The sequence below is a fragment of the Carcharhinus amblyrhynchos genome, chromosome 7 (genome assembly GCF_965287045.1).
Source record: "Carcharhinus amblyrhynchos chromosome 7, sCarAmb.v2.hapA, whole genome shotgun sequence".
Lineage (NCBI taxonomy): Eukaryota > Metazoa > Chordata > Chondrichthyes > Carcharhiniformes > Carcharhinidae > Carcharhinus > Carcharhinus amblyrhynchos.
The window spans coordinates 127,915,361-127,935,022 of NC_137330.1; the positions used below are offsets into that span (position 1 = coordinate 127,915,361).

The 19,662-nt window shown below is 44.6% G+C and overlaps 1 protein-coding gene across 1 annotated transcript in view; it reads left to right on the forward strand.

Moving 5' to 3' along the window:
• The window catches only part of LOC145345624 (dynein axonemal heavy chain 8-like), a gene marked incomplete at its 3' end in the record, with an annotated part of 1,250,971 nt that overhangs the window by 977,250 nt on the left and 254,059 nt on the right, over positions 1 to 19,662 (forward strand). Inside the window, exons 45-46 of the mRNA XM_080193458.1 lie at positions 3,920 to 4,144; positions 8,895 to 9,067. Coding sequence (XP_080049584.1) covers positions 3,920 to 4,144; positions 8,895 to 9,067 — 398 coding nt within the window. The remainder of the gene's footprint in view (positions 1 to 3,919; positions 4,145 to 8,894; positions 9,068 to 19,662) is intronic.

Here is a 19,662-nt window from a genome sequence, read left to right on the forward strand (position 1 = left end):
GCCTTTCCCCCAATCTTGGTGTCATCAGCAAATTTCGACACCCTGCACTCGGTTCCCTCCTCCAGATCATCTATATAAATGGTAAATAGCTGAGGCCCCAGCACCGACCCCTGGGGCACCCCACTAGTCACCAACCGCCAATCCGAATAGCACCCATTGACCCCCACTCTCTGTCTCCTATTTGACTACAATCGGACTGTCCTGAAAGCACACTAAAGACTCCCCCCGCAACGGGCTACATTTATACCTGAACTTCAGTGTAGCACGCAATTCAAATGCTAATCCTTTATTTACAGTATTTGACTTCAGCCATCCTGTCTCAATGTTTTCAAGAGTTGGGGAAATTGTTTTATGTGAGTGTTAATTGTTTTGTCTGATTGGTTATTTAATAGTCTAGAATCTCTGGGGTTTGAACCATAGGTGTGTCATTGATCTCAAAAGAGGTTTTGAGGGGCCAGGAATGTTTCCTTAACTATGCTAATTTTAGGTGTCTCCATGGGTTGTTTGACTGTTTTAAAAGTGCTGATCTTGATGGGGTGGAGATTTAGTTCCTGTAGGTGCCATCCTGTCCAGCTTCCCTTATGTGCTTGCCCTCATGTGCATTCTAAAAGCATGCTCTTGCCTACTGATCAGTGTCTGTTATTTTGTGATTTTTAGTGGAGGGGCTCTGAGTGTAACTTTAGTCTGCTTCCATTTTGTGCACCCAATTTCATAAAATTTGTTGTCAGATAACATGAGCAATGGTTTATACCAGACTTAAAATATCTACATATGTCTTAAAATCACAATTACTTGTTTAATTCTCTTACTACATCCACATATGTGGAGACTATTTGTCTCATTAACTTATTAACATTGTTTCAGGAAGGAAACTTTGTTTCATGTCAGTGCCTTATGTATTCGGTCTAAAACCTTATTAACTGGTTGATAATTTCCCTCTTCATATATAAAGAGAAAAAGATTGACAAAAATGAATGTAGGCTCCTTACAGTCAGAAATGGGATAATTCATAACAGGGAAAAAAGAAATGACTGAGGAATTAAATCCATACTTTGCTTCAGTCTTCACAAAGGAAGACATGAATAATGTGCCAGAAGTGCTGAGAAAAACAATTTTTAGTAAAGAGCTGAAGGAAATCAGCATTAGTAGAGAAATGGTTTTGGGGAAATTGATGGTATTAAAGATGGATAAGTCTCCAGGTCATGATATGTTTCATCCTTAAAGAAGTTGCCCTGGAAATAGTAGATCCATTGGTAGTTATTTTCCAAAATTCTTTGGACTCTGGAATAGTTCCTACAGATTGGACAGTATCTAATGTAACTGATTATTCAAAAAAGTAGTTGGGAAGAAAACAGACCAACTGATTTCTGGTGAGAAATTTCTGGTGATTTCTAGTGAGCAGAATCAGTGAGCCTAACATCAGTACTGGGGAAGTTGTTAGATAGAGTCTATTGTAAAGGATTTCACAATTCGGCATTTAGAAGGCAGTGGTATAATCAGACAAAATCAGCATGGATTTACAAAAGGGAAATCATGCTTGACAAACCTATTGGAATTTTTTGAGGATGTATCTTGTAGAGTCAACTGAGGAGAACCAATGGATGTGTTTATTTAGAAGGCTTTTGACAAGATCTCACATAATAGACTACTATGTAAAGTTAAAGCACATAGGATTGCAGGTAATGTCGTGAGATGGATAGAAAGCAAAGAGTTGGCATAAATGGATCTGTTTCTGATTGGCAGTCAGTGACTAGTGCGTTTCAGCGGGGAACGTTGCTAGGACCCCAACTGCTCACATTATGTAGTAATGATTTGGGAGAGGGAACGGAATGTATTATCTCCAAATTTGCAGATGATACAAAGTTGGGTGGGAGGATGAGCTGTGGGGAGGATGCAGAGCTGCTTCAGCGTGATTTGGACGAGCTGAATGTGTGGATACCTGCATGGCAGATGCAGTATAATGTAGATAAATGTGAGGTTATCCACTTTGGTAGCAATAATAGGAAGACAGATTATTACTTGAATGGGTGTAAATTGACAGAGGTGGATACTCAATGAGACCTTGGAGTCCTTGTGCATTAGTCGCTAAAATTAAGCACACAGGTAGTAAAGAAGGCAAATGGTATGTTGGCTTTCATAACGAGAGGATTTAAATATAGGGATAGGGATGTTTTGCTGCAATTGTATAGGGAATTGGTTTAGGCCACATCTGGAGTATTCTGCGCAGTTTTGGTGTCCTTATCCGAGGAAGGATGTCCTTGCTATAGAGGGAGTACAGCAAACGTTTACCAGGCTAATCTCAGGGTGGCAGTTCTGCCAAATGAAGAGATACTAAGTTGGTTAGGATTATATTCACAGGAGTTTAGAAAAGTAAATCGGGATCTCATAGAAACTTATAAAATTCTAACAGGGTTTAGACAAGGTAGATTTAGAAAGAGTGTTCCAATGGTGGAGGTGTCCAGAACTAGGGATCATAGTTTGAGGACAAGGGATAAACCTTTTTGAACTTAGGTGAGGAGAAGTTTTTTCATTCAGAGGATGGTGAATGTGTGAAATTCGTTACCACAGAATGTAGTTGAGGCAAAAATGTTGTCTGATTTCGAGAATAAATTAGATATAGCTCTTGGGGCTAAAGGGATCAAGGGATATGGGAGAAAGGGGAGATCAGGATATTGATTTTGATGATCAGCCATGATCAAAATGAATGGTGGATCAGGCTTGAAGGGTCGAATGATCTAATCCTGCTCCTAGTTTCTATGAAAATGTTCCTAAGGAAATGAAATCTCTCACAAAATACAAATTGGACAGAATTTTCCTGTCCCATCCACCACAGGAAATGTAGCAGATGGGACATTGACCTCGGGTTCATTTGTTCCTTGAGCTCGGGTGGGAGTTCCCGGCATTGGGGCAAACGTGGCTGAAAGATCCTGCCTTTTTGATACAAATGTCCAGGGATTGACTATAAATTGTAAAACCAACAAAAGAGCTGTTTAGGGAGGAGTGAAAAGTGCAAAGTGGTGAATCTTCTGTTGAAATCATTGCAAGCCTGAAAATTCAGGGTACATAAAAATCGTATTTAATAATTAACAAATCTGTGATTAATAAGAAAAATGAGCATAGAAGCAGATGTAAAATGTCGCTGAGGGGAGACCTGATAGAAATCCATAAAATTATGAGAGGTAGAGGCTGGATAGATAGTAATGTATTATAATTAACATTTTCTTCTTTAATAAACTTTTTATTCTCTTATTAAATGTTAACACATTTTACAACCTTGTTAATCTTGAAACCCGTAAAATCCTGCCCGAAGTCAACAGACCTGTCCACGCTCCACCCCTCGCCTGTTCCGATTGTTGTGGCAGGCATGGTGGTAAAATTCCGGCCAGTGATTATGTCCATCTATGGCTCTAAACAGAAAATCAAGATTAGGATCTGTCAAGCCAGGTTCCATTCAGAGACCTGACTGTGCAGGAATAATGTCAGCTGGGATCGTAGTACTTTAAGAGTTTTTATTGTTATCTGATTTATTGGTTCTGTACATATTGGTTGAGTGGATAGTGATGGCAAAGCAGTGTCATGAAGGCATGCAGGTGGCAGTGGAAGTGGGTCAATAGTGAGGAAATGTGAGGGGAAGGCTTTAGTGAACATAACAGTCTTTAATACAACCTTGACAAAGTCCCAAAGATCCAAGGTAGGCTTTCTAACCAACCCATATTGGTACTTGCCCACATCTGAACCTGACTTGATCCCATGCCTTCCTAGCCATTTATATGGAGACTGGTCATGTTGATTTAGGAAATGTTTTCACTCAATCCTCTCATCTCATTGTAGAAATTCTGGCCTCTCTGACATTTTATCAGCACAATTAACCAATTGATTTTTGCACATGTTTAGTCTGTGTCTTAATCTGTGCCTACAGGTTGGAATTCTGGCAATCCAGATCCTATGGACACGGGATTCAGAAGATGCAATTAAACTTGCAAAAGACAGTAAAAAGATTATGCAAACAACTAATCAGAAATTCTTGGACCTTCTGAATGCTCTTATCAGCCAAACAACGCATGACCTGACGACATTTCAAAGAATCCAGTTTGAAACTCTTGTTACCATTCATGTTCACCAGAGGGATATATTTGATGACTTGGTATGGTGAAAGAACTTAATCACAGTTTGTTGTTACAGTTTACTGCTGTTGTTTTATGTCAACTGTTAAATCATTCCCTATCCCTAATAGACTTAGTGAGTCCGGGACAGAATTATCTGGGCTCACATACCTCTGTGACTTCGCTGGCGGATGTTCTCTCAAGCAAAGATCATGTATGGTCCCTATCAACCGTGACCAACCAGATGTGATGGCCTCCACCAGTAGAACCAGAGGACATTGAGGCCCCCCTCCAGGAGGTCAGGGACAAAGGTATCCCCCTTGAGCAATGTCAGCCTGGCATCCTGGCACTACCAGTATGTCAGGTTGGCAGTGCCCCCTGGGCACAGAGCAGTGCCAAGGTAGTGGAGTCTGAGGGAGTGAAACCTGAAGGGGGCAGGGCCAGACCAGGGCAGGCCATACGGTTGGAGGGTGACCACGGTGCACTCTGCAACAGTGATCAGCAGGAGTGTGTGGGGTAACTGCTGCCACTCTAACAATGATCGGGGGGGGTGGTTGCGATTGGTCCAGGATGGAGGGGGTTAAAATTGGCCGGGGAGCAGATGGGGGTTTTGGCCACAAAGGCCATCTATAGCTATAGCTCTCAGAGCACAGAAATCTGCATATGTGCAATGGTGACCTCCACTGCTACTAGCTGGTTTTTGGGCAACTTAGACCTTGCTTTCTCCCCCTGCTGGCAGAAAACAAGTTTGGTAAGATTTTTTTGACTAAGTCAAGTAAACTTTGATTTTTATGTCACTCAAAAAATAGTGCAAATTTCTCTCATATTCACGTTCATTCAGGCCTTAGAATTCTTTGGTAAGATTGCCCCCACTATCTTTCTGACATATGCAAGTCTGCAAGCAGTCTTACATTGTAGCATCACCTGGTTCACAGCTCATTAGAAATGCTTGGTGCCTTTTTCATCATGCTCCCTATCTTTATTTGAACAAGGATCAGTTTCTAGCTGGATATGCCAAGCTATGAGGACACAGATTTTATTGAATATAATAATGCTGCTGCTGCTGATAGATCATAGATGTGTTCATTATTTAACATGTTATTTTCTATTTAGGATGTTGTTACTCAAAGACATGTGAATCTTATATTCTACACAGAGCATAGAACATAGAACAGTACAGCACAGTAGAGGCCCTTCAGCCTTCGATGTTGTGCTGAGCTATGTCCAAACCCAAGATCAAGCTATCCCACTCCCTATATATCTGGTGTGTTCCATATGCCTCTCCAAAAACTGCTTGAAAGCTCCTAAATTGTCCAACTCCACTATCACAGCAGGCAGTGCATTCCACACCCAACCACTCTCTGAGGAAAAAACCAACCTCGGGCATCCTTCCTATATGCGTTTGATAAGGTTCACCATGGTAGGCTTCTGCAGAAAATGCAGATGTATGGGATTGGGGGTGATCTAGGGAATTGGATCAGGAATTGGCTAGCGGATAGGAGACAGAGGGTGGTGGTTGATGGTAAATATTCATCATGGAGTTCGGTTACGAGTGGTGTGCCTCAGGGATCTGTTTTGGGGCCACTGCTGTTTGTAAATTTTATTAATGATCTGGATGAGGGTATAGTTGGGTGGATTAGTAAATTTGCTGATGACACCAAAGTCGGAGGTGTGGTAGATAGTGAGGAAGGGTGTCATAGTTTGCAGGAAGACTTAGACAGGTTGCAGAGCTGGGCCGAGAGGTGGCGGATGGAGTTTAATGTGGAGAAGTGTGAGGTAATTCACTTTGGTAGGAATAACAGATGTGTTGAGTATAGGGCTAACAGGAGGACTTTGAATAGTGTGGATGAGCAGAGGGATCTAGGTGTATGTGTACATAGATCCCTGAAAGTTGGGAATCAAGTAGATAAGGTTGTTAAGAAGGCATACGGTGTCTTGGCGTTTATTGGTAGGGGGATTGAATTTAGGAGTCGCAGCGTTATGTTGCAACTGTACACAACTCTGGTGCGGCCGCACTTGGAGTACTGTGTGCAGTCCTGGTCCCCACATTACAGGAAGGATGTGGAGGCTTTGGAGAGGGTGCAGAGGAGGTTTACCTGGTATGGAGGGGAGGTCCTATGAGGAGAGGCTGAGGGATTTGGAGTTGTTTTCGCTGGAAAGAAGGCGGCTAAGAGGGGATCTTATTGAAACATATAAGATGATTAGAGGTTTAGATAGGGTGGATAGTGATAGTCTTTTTCCTCTGATGGAGAAATCTAGCACGAGGGGGCATGGCTTTAAATTAAGGGGGGGTAGTTATAGGACGGATGTCAGGGGTAGGTTCTTTACCCAGAGGGTGGTGAGGGATTGGAATGCCCTGCCTGCTGCAGTTGTAAATGCGCCTAGTTTGGGGGCGTTTAAGAGATCCGTGGATAGGTTTATGGACGAAAAGGGATTGGTTTAGGTTAGTGGGTCATTGTTTTTTAACTGGTCGGCGCAACATCGTGGGCCGAAGGGCCTGTTCTGCGCTGTAATGTTCTATGTTCTGTGTTCTATATCTCCCACCATGAACCTTATAGTTATGCCCCCAGTAAAAGCTATATCCACCCAAGGAAATAGTCTCTGATCGTCCACTCTATCTATCCCCTTCATCATCTTATAAACTTATAATAAGTCGCCTCTCATCCTTCTCCGCTCTAAAGAGAAAATCCTCAGTTCCCTCAACCTTTCCTCATAAGACCTTACCTCCAAACCAGGCAGCATCCTGGTAAATCTCCTCTGCACTCTCTCAGCATCCTTCTTATACTGAGGTGACCAGAACTGCACACAATATTCCAAATGTGGCCTCTCCAAGGTCTGGTATAATTGCAGCGTGACCCTACGGCTCTTAAATTCAAACCCCCTATTAATAAATGCGAACACACTGTAAGCCTCCTTCACAACTCTATCCATCTGAGTGGCAACCTTCAGAGATCTGTGGATATGAACCCCAAGATCTCTCTGTTCCTCCACATTCTTCAGAACCCAGCTGTTGACCCTGTAATTCGCATTCAAGTTTGTCCTACCAAAATGAAGCACCTCACACTTATCAGGATTAAACTCCATCTGCCACTTTTCGGTCCAGCTCTGCATCCTATCAATGTCTCTTTGCAGCCTATAACAGCCCTCCACCTCATCCACTACTTCACCAATCTTGGTGTCATCAGCAAATTTACTAACCCACTCTTCAGCCCCCTCTTCCAAGTCATTGATAAAAATCACAAATAGCAGAGGACCCAGCATTGATCCCTGTGGTACACCACTGGAAGCTGGCCTCCAGTCTGAAAATTTTCCCTCCACCACCACCCTCTGTCTTCTATGAGACCACCAGTTGCTTATCCAATCAGCCAAATTTCCTTCCATCCCACACCTCCTTACTTTCTTCATGAGCCTACCATGGGAAACCTTATCAAACATCTTACTGAAATCCATGTATAAACATCAACTGCTCTACCTTCGTCTACACACTTAGTTCCCTCCTCAAAGAATTCAATCACATTTGTGAGGCAAGACTTACCCCTCACATATCCGTGCTGACTATCCCGGATTAAACAGCATTTTTCCAAATGGTCTTTCAGGACCCTTTCCATTAACTTACCAACCACCGAGGTAAGACTAACTGACTTATAATTACCAGGGTCATTCCTATTTCCTTTCTTGAAGCGAGGAACAACATTCGCCACTTTCCAGTCCTCTGGCACAATCCCCGTGGACAATCAGGACCCAAAGATCAAAGCTAAAGTCTCCGCAATCTCATCCCTTGCCTCTCAAAGTATCCTAGGGTGTATCCCATCTGGCCCAGGGGACTTACTGGCCCTCAGGTTTTTCAAGATTCAATACATCTTCCCTCAGAACATCTACTTCCTCCATCCTATCAGCCTGTATCACACTCTCATCCTCAAAAACATGGCCCCCTCTCCTTAGTGAGCACTGAAGAAAAGTATTCATTCAATGCCCCACCTGTCTCTTCTGACTCCATGTACAAGTTCCCACTTCTATCCTTAACCGGCCTTAACCTCACTCTGATCATTCTTTTATTTTTCACATAAGAGTAAAAAAGCCTTGGACTTTTCCTTGATCTGACCCGCCAAGGCCCCCTCCTAGCTCTCCTGAGCCCTTTTTTCTAACTCATTCCTTGCTACCTTGTAACCCTCAAGCGACCCAACTGAACCTTGCTTTCTCATCCTTACATACACTTCCTTTTTCCTCTTGACAAGACATTCAACCTCTTTTGTGAACCATGGTTCCCTCACTAAGCTATTTCCTCCCTGACTTACCTATCAAGGACACGCAATACTTGTTCCTTGAACAAGCTCCACTTTTCATTTGTGCCTATACCTGACAGTTTCTGTTCCCATCCTATGCTCCCTAATTCTTGCCTAATCGCATCATAATTACCCCTGCCCCAATTATAAACCTTGCCCTGCCGTGTGACCTTATCCCTCTCCATTGCAATAATAGAACATAGAACACTACAGCACAAACAGGCCCTTCGGCCCACAAGTTGCACCAATCATATCTCTACCTACCAGGCCTATCTATAACCCTCAATCCCATTAAATCCCATGTACATAAAGAATGAAAGACACCAAATTGTGGTCACTATCTCCAAAGTGCTCTCCCACAAACAAATCTAACACTTGGCAGGTTCATTACCCAGTACCAAGTCCAATGTGGCCCCACCTCTTGTCGGCTTATCCACATATTCTGTCAGGAAACCCTCCTGCACACATTGTACATAAACTCTTTATCTATTCCATTTGTTCTCAATAGGTCAAAATGCATATTAAAACAATAAATGACTTTGAATGGTTGAAACAAAGTAGAGTTTATTTTCGAGATGAAACACAGGATATCAGAATTGGCATCACTGATGTGGAATTTATCTATCAGAATGAATTTTTGGGCTGTACTGATCGACTTGTTATCACACCCTTGACAGACAGGTGAGGGTAGATCTTTCACAATGCTCTCTAATTTTGTAATTATTTGCATTATTACTGTCAAACTATTACAATGATAAATATATCTTGGTAACTAACATTTTGCAGGCTGTATTTTTCTCTCAGTTAGCAAGCTCAATAACTCCTAGTCCCCAGATTACAGATCCACACCTTAACTCTCCCACCCTGACCCAATCTGGACCCTCGGAAACAATAAAGGCAGAGTATTTGAATCTAATCTTCACTAATGGGTTATTGTGCAATGCCACTGCTAAGAAAAATTACATTTGAAGAGAGATATTTGGGGAGATCGGGGCCTTTCAGTTGCTGAGCATTTAGGTGACAGTGACCATTGCATCATAACTTAGGTTGGCCATAGGAAAAGGCAAAGACCAATCCAAAGCAAGGATAATTAATTGGGGGAAATCCAACTTTGTTGGGATGAAAATTTACCTGAGTCGTTTAGGGAAACTGCAACTGGTGGGTTGCACATGAACCAGAATGGAATCATTATCTTTGCAGGGAGTTTTGCTGCTGTTGTGGGGAGGGGGATTTAAACAGAGGAATAGGTTACAAAATGGTGGCACAGTAGGGAGTAATGCACAGACAAAAAAAAGAAGAAAGTCCAAGTCAGTCTGGAAGGTAGTGCAAAGAGACACATGTTAAGACACAAAAGAATATGTCAAGGTTGGATGGCACGCATTGTAATGCAAGGAGTCTTACAGGTAAGGCAGATGAATTGAGGATATCATAAGAACATAAGAAATAGGAGCAGGAGTAGGCCATCTAGCCCTTCGAGCCTGCCCCGCCATTCAATAAGATCATGGCTGATCTGTCGCTGCTCAGTTCCACTTTCCTGCCCTCTCCCCATAACCCTTAATCCCCTCTCTTATCAAAAACCCATCAACCCGCGTCTTAAAAATATTTAGCGAGGCAGCCTCCACCACTTCAACGGGCAGAGAATTCCAGAGATTCACCACCCTTTGAGTGAAGAAGTTCCTTCTCAACTCCGTTCTAAACCGCCCCCGCTTTATCTTGAGGCTGTGCCCCCTAGTCCTACTATCCTTTCTGAGCGGGAAGAGCCTCTCCACCTCTATCCTATCCATCCCATTCATCATCTTATACGTCTCAATGAGATCTCCCCTCATTCTTCTAAACTCTAACGAGTACAAGCCTAGTTTATTCAGCCTCTCCTCATAACTCAACCCCTTCAACTCCGGCATCAGCCTAGTAAACCTCCTCTGCACTCCCTCCAAGGCCAAAATATCCTTGCGTAGGTACGGCGCCCAAAACTGCACACAGTACTCCAGCTGTGGCCTCACCAATGCCCTATACAGCCGCAGCAAGACCTCCCTACTTTTATATTCAATCCTCCTCGCTGTGAAGGCCAGCATCCCATTCGCCTTCCTGACCACCTGCTGCACCTGCAAGCTGGGTTTTTGCGACTCATGCACAAGGACCCCAAGGTACCTCTGCACCGCCGCCTGCTGCAGTTTTTCCCCACGTAAGTAATAATCCTTCCTACCATTATTCCTACCAAAGTGGACCACCTCGCACTTGCCAACATTAAATTCCATTTGCCATTTCCTGGCCCATTCGCCCAGCCTATCTAGATCCTTCTGTAGACTCTCCACACCCTCCGCACAATTTGCCGTTCCACCAATCTTGGTGCCATCAGCAAATTTCGACACCCTACACTCGGTTCCCTCCTCCAGATCATCTATATAAATGGTAAATAGCTGAGGCCCCAGCACCGACCCCTGGGGCACTCCACTAGTCACCATCCGCCAATCCGAATAGCACCCATTGACCCCCACTCTCTGCCTCCTATTTGACAACTAATCCTCTATCCACGCTAACACCCTACCCCCAACTCCATGTCCCGTGACCTTCTGCAATAACCTCCTGTGAGGTACCTTGTCAAACGCCTTCTGAAAGTCAAGAAAGACCACATCCACCAGCTCTCCTCTATCCACCGCCCTAGACACATCCTCATAGAACTCCAGTAAATTTGTCAGACACGACTTCCCTTGAACGAAACCGTGCTGCGTCTGCTCTATCAAGCAATTCCTCTCAAGATGCCTCGCTATTTCCTCCTTGATGACGGATTCTAACATTTTACCTACAACAGACGTTAAACTAACCGGCCTATAATTCCCTGCCTTTTGCCTGGCACCCTTCTTAAACAACGGCGTAACATTAGCCGCTTTCCAATCTTCTGGCACTGCCCCGGAATCCAGCGACGTCTGGAAAATAACCACCAAGGCATCCACTATCACCTCCGCCATTTCTTTCAGAACCCTCGGATGCATTCCATCCAGTCCTGGCGACTTGTCCACAATCAGCCCCTCCAGTCTGTCGAGCACCTCCTCTCTAGTAACAGTAATGTCATTAAGACCCTCCAGTCCTACCACCTTTCCATCTCTAACACCCGGCAAATTATTCACGTCCTCCTCCGTGAAGACAGAAACAAAAAAGTTATTCAGGACCTCAGCCATATCCCCATCCCCTACCACTAAGTTCCCCTTCTCATCCTCTAAGGGACCAACGTTCACCCTCGCCAGCCTCTTCCTTTTTATATATTTATAAAAACTCTTGCTATCCTTTTTTATATTAAGCGCTAGCCCAGCTTCATAGTTTCTCCTACCCTCCTTTATCAACTTCTTTGTCAATCTTTGTTGACATTTAAACCTCTCCCAATCCTCTTCTCTCCCACTACTCAGCTACTCTAAACGCCTCCGCTTTTAATTTAACACTTTCCTTCACCTCCTTCGTTATCCACGGCTTATTACCTCTCCTCCTACTGTCCTTTTTGACCATCGGAATAAATTTCCGCTGAGCACCAAGAAAGATCTCCTTAAAGATCCTCCACTGCTCCTCAGCAGACTTACCTTCCAACGCGCTCCCCCAGTCAACATTCGCCAATTCTTCTCTCATCCTACCGTACTCCCCTCTGTTCAAACAAAGGACGCGCGTCCGGGAACCCACTTTCTCCTCCTCCATCTGCACCAGAAACTCCGCCATACAATGATCACTCTCCCCAAGAGGATCCTTCACCGCAAGGTCCCTAATTCTACCCGCCTCATTACATAACACCAGATCCAAGATAGCTCGCTCCCTCGTCGGTTCCAACACACACTGTTCCAGGAAACTATCCCGGCAGCATTCCAAGAACTCCTCCTCGAGCCCACCGCGTCCAACATGGGTCGACCAATCTATATGTAGATTGAAATCCCCCATAACTACGGCCGTCCCATTCCTGCACGCCACACTTATTTGCGCGTTAACAGCCCGCCCCACCTCCAGATCATTATTCGGGGGCCTATGGATGACACCCACCAGCGTCTTCCTCCCTTTGCTGTTCCTAATCTCTACCCACAACGATTCCACTTTATGCTCCTTGGCTCCAATATCATCCCTTGCTACCACCCTGATGCTATCCTTAATCAGCAGAGCTACGCACCCCCCTTTTCCCTCCTGCCTATCCTTCCTAAACACTTGATACCCCTGGACATTCAGCTCCCAGTCCCTGTCACTTGCAGCCACGTCTCTGTAGTGGCCACCAGATCATATCCATTTGTGCTGATCTGCGCCACCAGCTCATCCACTTTATTCCGAATGCTTCGTGCGTTCAGATAAAGTGCCTTCATCCCAGCCTTCACCTGGACCCTATTTGCCGTAACGCCACCAACCATACTCACGCCCCCTACTCCCTCTATTATTGGAACATCCTCGGCCTCTTCCCTTACCTGTACCCTCTCCTCAACTTTAGACCCCGTAATGTCACCTACCCTCACACCCTCCCCCCACTAATTAGTTTAAAGCCCTGTCTACAGTCCTCTTTACTCTATTCGCCAGCACTCTGGTCCCAATATCAATTAAGTATGGTATCATTGCTATCACAAAGAGATGTTTGAGGGAGGGGCAGAATTTGTATTTCAGGGCACAATATCTTCAGCTGTGGATGGGGTAGAGACAGTTTAAAAGAGGAGGTGATGTTGTAATATTGATCAAGGAGGCAATTATTACAGTAAGGAGGGATGACATCTTAACAGGCTCCTCAATTGAACAAAGCAGAGGACCAGAGGGACACAGAAACATAGAACCATAGAAAATAGGACCGGGGAAGGCCATTTGGCCCTTCGAGCCTGCTTTGCCATTCATAAGAACATAAGAACCTAAGAAATAGGAGCAGGAGTAGGCCATCTAGCTCTTCGAGCCTGCCCCGCCATTCAATAAGATCATGGCTGATCTGTCATGGCTCAGTTCCACATTCCCGCCCTCTCCCCATAACCCTTAATTCCCTCTCTTATCAAAAACCCGTCAACCCGCGTCTTAAAAGTATTTAGCGAGGCAGCCTCCACCACTTCAATGGGCAGAGAATTCCAGAGATTCACCACCCTTTGAGTGAAGAAGTTCCTCCTCAACTCCGTTCTAAACCGCCCCCCCCTTTATCTTGAGGCTGTGCCCCCTAGTCCTACTGTTCTTTCTGAGCGGGAAGAGTCTCTCCACCTCTATCCTATCCATCCCATTCATCATCTTATACGTCTCAATGAGATCTCCCCTCATTCTTCTAAACTCTAACGAGTACAAGCCTAGTTTATTCAGCCTCTCCTCATAGCTCAACCCCCTCAACTCCGGCATCAGCCTAGTAAACCTCCTCTGCACTCCCTCCAAGGCCAAAATATCCTTGCGTAAGTACGGCACCCAAAACTGCACACAGTACTCCAGCTGCGGCCTCACCAATGCCCTATACAGCCGCAGCAAGACCTCCCTACTTTTATATTCAATCCCCCTCGCTATGAAGGCCAGCATCCCATTCGCCTTCCTGACCACCTGCTGCATCTGCAAGCTGGGCTTTTGCGACTCATGCACAAGGACCCCGAGGTCCCTCTGCACCGCCGCCTGCTGCAGTTTTTCTCCACGTAAGTAATAATCCTTCTTACCATTATTCCTACCAAAGTGGACCACACTTTGTAGATCATGTAGATCATGGCTGATCATCCAACTCAATAGTCTAATCCTGCTTTTTCCCCATAACCTTTGATCCCATTTGCCCCAAGTGCTACATCCAGCCGCCTCTTGAATGCATTCAATGTTTTGGTATCAACTACTTCCTGTGGTAATGAATTTCACAGATTCACACTCTTGGGTGAAGAAATGTCTCCTCATCTCCATCCTAAATGGTCTACCCTGAATCCTCAGACTGTGACCCCTGGTTCTGGACTCCCCCACGATCAGAAACATCATCCCTTCATCTACCCTGTCTAGACATGTTAGAATTTTAAAAGTCTGTATGAGATTCCCCCCATCATTCATCTGAACTCAGGTGAAAACAATCCTAACCTAGTCAATCTCTCCTCATACATCAGTCCCACCATCCCAGGAATCAACTGGTAAACTTTTGCTGCACTTCCTCAAGAGCAAGAACATCTTTCCTCAGAAAAGGAGATCAAAATTGCACACAATACTCTGGGTGTGGCCTCACCAAGGCCATGTATGGTTTCAACTTTACATCCCTACTCCTCACTTGAAGCATCTCATATTGAAGACCAACTTGCCATTTGCCTTCTTTACTGCCTGTTGTACCTATATGTTTACGCTCAATGAACAGTGCGCAAGGACACCCAAGTCCCACTGCACACCCCCCTCTCCAAATTTACAGTCATTCAGGTAGTAATTTGTCTTCTTGTTTTTGCTTCCAAAGTGACTAACCTCACACTTATCCAAATTATACTGCATCTGCCATTGATTAGCCCACTCCCCTAACCTGTGCAGATCATTCTGAAGGATCTCTGCAACCTCATCACAGTTCACCCTCCCACACAACTTGGTATCATCTGCAAAACTTTGAAATGTTACATTTTGTTCTCTCATCCAAATTATTAATATATATTGTGAATAGCTGGGGTCCCACCACTGATCTTTCTGGCACCTCACTAGTTACTACTTGCCAATTTGAAAAACACCCATTAATTCCTCTCTGCCAACTCGATTTTTATCCATCTGAATACACTCCCTCCAATCCCGTGCGCTTTAATCTTGCACAATAATCTTTTAAGCGGGACTTCATCAAACACTTTCTGAAAGTCCAAATATACCACATCTACTGGTTCCCCCTTGTCAATTCTATTAGTTACATCTTCAAAGAATTCCAACAGATTGGTCAAGCATGATTTCCCCTTCATAAATCCATGCTGACTTTGTCTGATCCTGCCACTGCTTTCTAAGTGCTCTGCTATAAAGTCTTTGATAATGGATTTGAGAATTTTCCCCAATACCGATGTTAAGCTTACTGGTCTATAATTCCCTGTTTTCTCTCTACCTCTCTTTTTGAATATTGGAGTGACAGTCCTTCAACCTGCAGGGACTGTCCAAAGTCTAAAGAATCCTGGAAGATGACCACCAATGCATTTGCTATTTCTAGAGCCTCTTCCTAAAGTACTCTGGAATGTAGATTATCAGGCTCTGGGAATTTATCCGCCTTCAATCCCATCAACCTTCCCAGTACCATCCCTCTACTAATATTGATTTTCCTCAGTTTTTCCGTCTCACTAAATCTTGCATTCTCCATTCTCTGATTTGTATCCTTTTCTGTGAAGAGAGAACCAAAGTATGTATTCAGCTGCTCGGCCATTTCTTTGTCCTCTATTATACATTCCCCCATTTCTATCTGTAGGAGACCTACATTTGTCTTCACCAACCTCTTTCTCTTCAACTTTCCATAGAAACTCTTGGTGTCAGTCTTTATGTTCCCTGCAAGCTTACTTTCGTACTGTATTTTCCCCTTCTTAATCAATCCCTTGGTCCTTCTTCGCTGAATTTTAACTGTCCCAGTTCTCAGACCTATTATTTTTCTTGGCCAATCTATATGTTTCTTCCTAGATGGGATTTTCTCCCTAATTTCCTTTGTAAGCCATGGATCGACTCTCTTACCCATTTTGATTTTGTGCCAGACAGGAATAAACAGTTGCTGCAGTTCCCTCATTCATTCCTTGAATGTTTGTCATTGTCTATCCACTATCATCCCTTTAAATAACATTCCCCAATCTATCAAGGAAAACCCACACCTCCTATCATCATAATTTCCTTTATTAAAATTCAACACCCCAGTCTCCAAATCAACTACTTCACTCTCCTTCTTGATAAAAAATTCTATCATGTTGTGGTCGCTCATCCCCAAGAGATCTCGTACAACTAGATTGGCAATAATTCCCTTCTCATTACACAGCACCTGCTCTCTGGTTGGTTCCTCCACATACCAGTCAAGAAAACTATCCCGCATACACTCCAAGAATTCCTCCTCTACAGCATTGTGGCAAATTTGATTTGCTCAAGCTATGTGCAGATTAATATCACTCATGATCATTGATATTGTCTTATCATTGGCATCACTAATTTTGTGTTTAATGCCATTTCCAACATCATCACTGCAATTGGATATCTATATGACGCCGACTAATGTTTTTTGCCCTTTGGTATTTCTCAACTCTATCCATACAGACTCCATGTTGTCAGAGCCAATATCCTTTCTCACTTTTGTGTTAATTTCCTTTTTAACCAGCATTGCCACTCCACCTTTTTCTTTATGCCTGTCCTTCCCAAATATTGAATACCCTGGGACATTCAATTCTCATCCCTGGCCATCCTGCAGCCATGTCTCTGTAATCCCAATTATATCGTAGCCATTTATATGTATCTGCACAATTAGTTCATCTGCTTTATTGCAAATGCTCCACGCATTGAGGCACATAGCCTTTAAGAACATAAGAACATAAGAAATAGGAGCAGGAGTAGGCCATCTAGCCCTTCGAGCCTGCCCCGCCATTCAATAAGATCATGGCTGATCTGTCGTGGCTCAGTTCCACATTCCCGCCCTCTCCCCATAACCCTTAATCCCCTCTCTTATCAAAAACCCATCAACCCGCGTCTTAAAAATATTTAGCGAGGCAGCCTCCACCACTTCAACGGACAGAGAATTCCAGAGATTCACCACCCTTTGAGTGAAGAAGTTCCTTCTCAACTCCGTTCTAAACCACCCCCGCTTTATCTTGAGGCTGTGCCCCCTAGTCCTACTATCCTTTCTGAGCGGGAAGAGTCTCTCCACCTCTATCCTATCCATCCCATTCATCATCTTATATGTCTCAATGAGATCTCCCCTCATTCTTCTAAACTCTAACGAGTACAAGCCTAGTTTATTCAGCCTCTCCTCTCTGGTATCAGCCTAGTAAACCTCCTCTGCACTCCCTCCAAGGCCAAAATATCCTTGCGTAAGTGCGGCGCCCAAAACTGCACACAGTACTCCAGCTGCGGCCTCACCAATGCCCTATACAGCTGCAGCAAGACCTCCCTACTTTTATATTCAATCCCCCTCGCTATGAAGGCCAGCATCCCATTCGCCTTCCTGACCACCTGCTGCACCTGCAAGCTGGGTTTTTGCGACTCATGCACAAGGACCCCGAGGTCCCTCTGCACCGTCGCCTGCTGCAGTTTTTCGCCATGTAAGTAGTAGTCCTTCCTACCATTATTCCTACCAAAGTGGACCACCTCGCACTTACCAACATTAAATTCCATTTGCCATTTCCTGGCCCCTTCGCCCAGCCTATCTAGATCCTTCTGCAAACTCTCCACATCCTCCGTGCAATTTGCCGTTCCACCAATCTTGGTGTCATCAGCAAATTTCAACACCATACACTCGGTTCCCTCCTCCAGATCATGATGGGCTAAAGGGCCTCTTTCTCTGCTGTAACACTCTATGGCTATGAAGTAGATGTTGGTGGAATGGGCAGACAAGTGGCAGATGAAGTTCAATGCACAGAAGTGTGAGGTGATTCATTTTTGGCAGGAAGAATATGGAGAAACAGCACAAAATAAATGGAGAAATTAAAGGAGGTGCAGGAACAGAAGAACGTTAGTGTTTATGTACATAAGCCATTAAAGATGGCAGGGTAAATATGTTGACAGATTTCTGAGTGAGAAAAAACAGAACAGAAACTGTTGGGACATCAAGTATCCTAATATCAATTGCTATGTGAATTGTATGAAGAGTAAAATTTTCAAATGCATTCAAGTGAACTTTTTAATCAGCACATAAACAAGCCCAGTGAGAGGAAGTGCAATCTGCTTTTCATATCAATAGTGGGTCCAGGACTGAAATCTCTGGGCCCGCCAGCCTCAACAACACCACCCCTACCACCACCTCTCCCCCTGCCAGAAGTTGTTCACTCCAGTGGGTTTTAGTTTAGCTTCCCCACTTGCGGGGAGCTGGTGGCCTGATCCCGCTAGAGTAAAGTAGGCCTCCAGAGGGTCAGGTGCTGGGAGAGTGTGTGCTCATGGGTATTGCTGCCTTGGCAGTGCCAGCCTAGGCCCACAGGCACTGCCCAAGGGGCAAAGCGCCAATGTCAAGGGGGAAGCTTGGCACTGGCTACCAGGCTTCAGGCAGTGTCAAAGAGCAGGGCATGACCTGATAGGGGCAATCGGTGGAGATAGGATATCCTGCTGCCACTCTGCATTTGGGTTCAGTGACAGAGGAAGGGAGGCCAGCAATTGGGGCTGGATGTAGGGATGGGGGTGGGACTGCGGTCTTGGGGTTAGGACTGTGATCGGGGTTTGGGGAAATTGGGAGATCAGGGTTGTGGAGAGGGGCAACTTTGAGGCATGCTGGCAAAGGATAGGTGGTGTTGAAACTGGCCCAAATGTGTTTACGAGGCCAATGAGTGGGCCGTGGGGGGCTGGACAGTTGCACGACCAGCAATGTGGGGGTCCTGGGGCTGGGCAGCAATCGAGCTGGTCAGTGACCAGGAAGCTGGCAGTGCATGCAACAATCTCAGCACTGACACATCGGTGCATGCACAGTGGCAGGCTCAGTGCTATGCTGCCAGCCTCTCCAATGGGAATTGGCCCTACGCACTGATTTTCAATGGGATTTACGCTTGTGGTGCATAGCGTGTGGAAGATTCATTTACCACTGAAAAAACAGTGTGATTTATTCTAGCTTTTAACATGAATTTTAGAATTTTTTTGGGAGGATTGCCCTCCCATGTCTTTCTAACTTTAGAGTTTTTGAGGAAGTAACAAGGAGGATTGATGAGGATAGTGCAATGGATGTGGTCTATGTTGATTTCAGTAAGGGATCTGACAAAATCAAAGTTACGACAATATATTAGTTAATGTCTTAAAATGGGGTGTGGCTAGCTTTCCTCGATACCTCTGAACTTGCAAGAAGTACTCAATGGTCCACATTTCTCAGGGGGCCTAATTTGAAATGAGGAGCTTCGGTAGTTATTCCTGTTCCTACATCTAGTGGTCCGCAAGAGGCTTCCATCTGTTCCCAGAGCTAGTTTTTCCTGGAGTAGATCATTAGTTCATTACCAGAGGCTTATAGCTTAAGGGCACTGCTGCAAATCAAGCATGGTTGACCAGGGGTAATTCCCAATCTTACTGCCTACCATTGGCATGTGTTGGAAAGATGTTGCTGGTTGATACTCAACCTGTTTTTGGCTATGTGATTACCTCCTGGCTTGAGTCTTGAATCTGGAGATTCTGGCTCAAAAGCACAGACCCTACCCACTGTGCCACAAGACCTGCGGAGCTCCAGT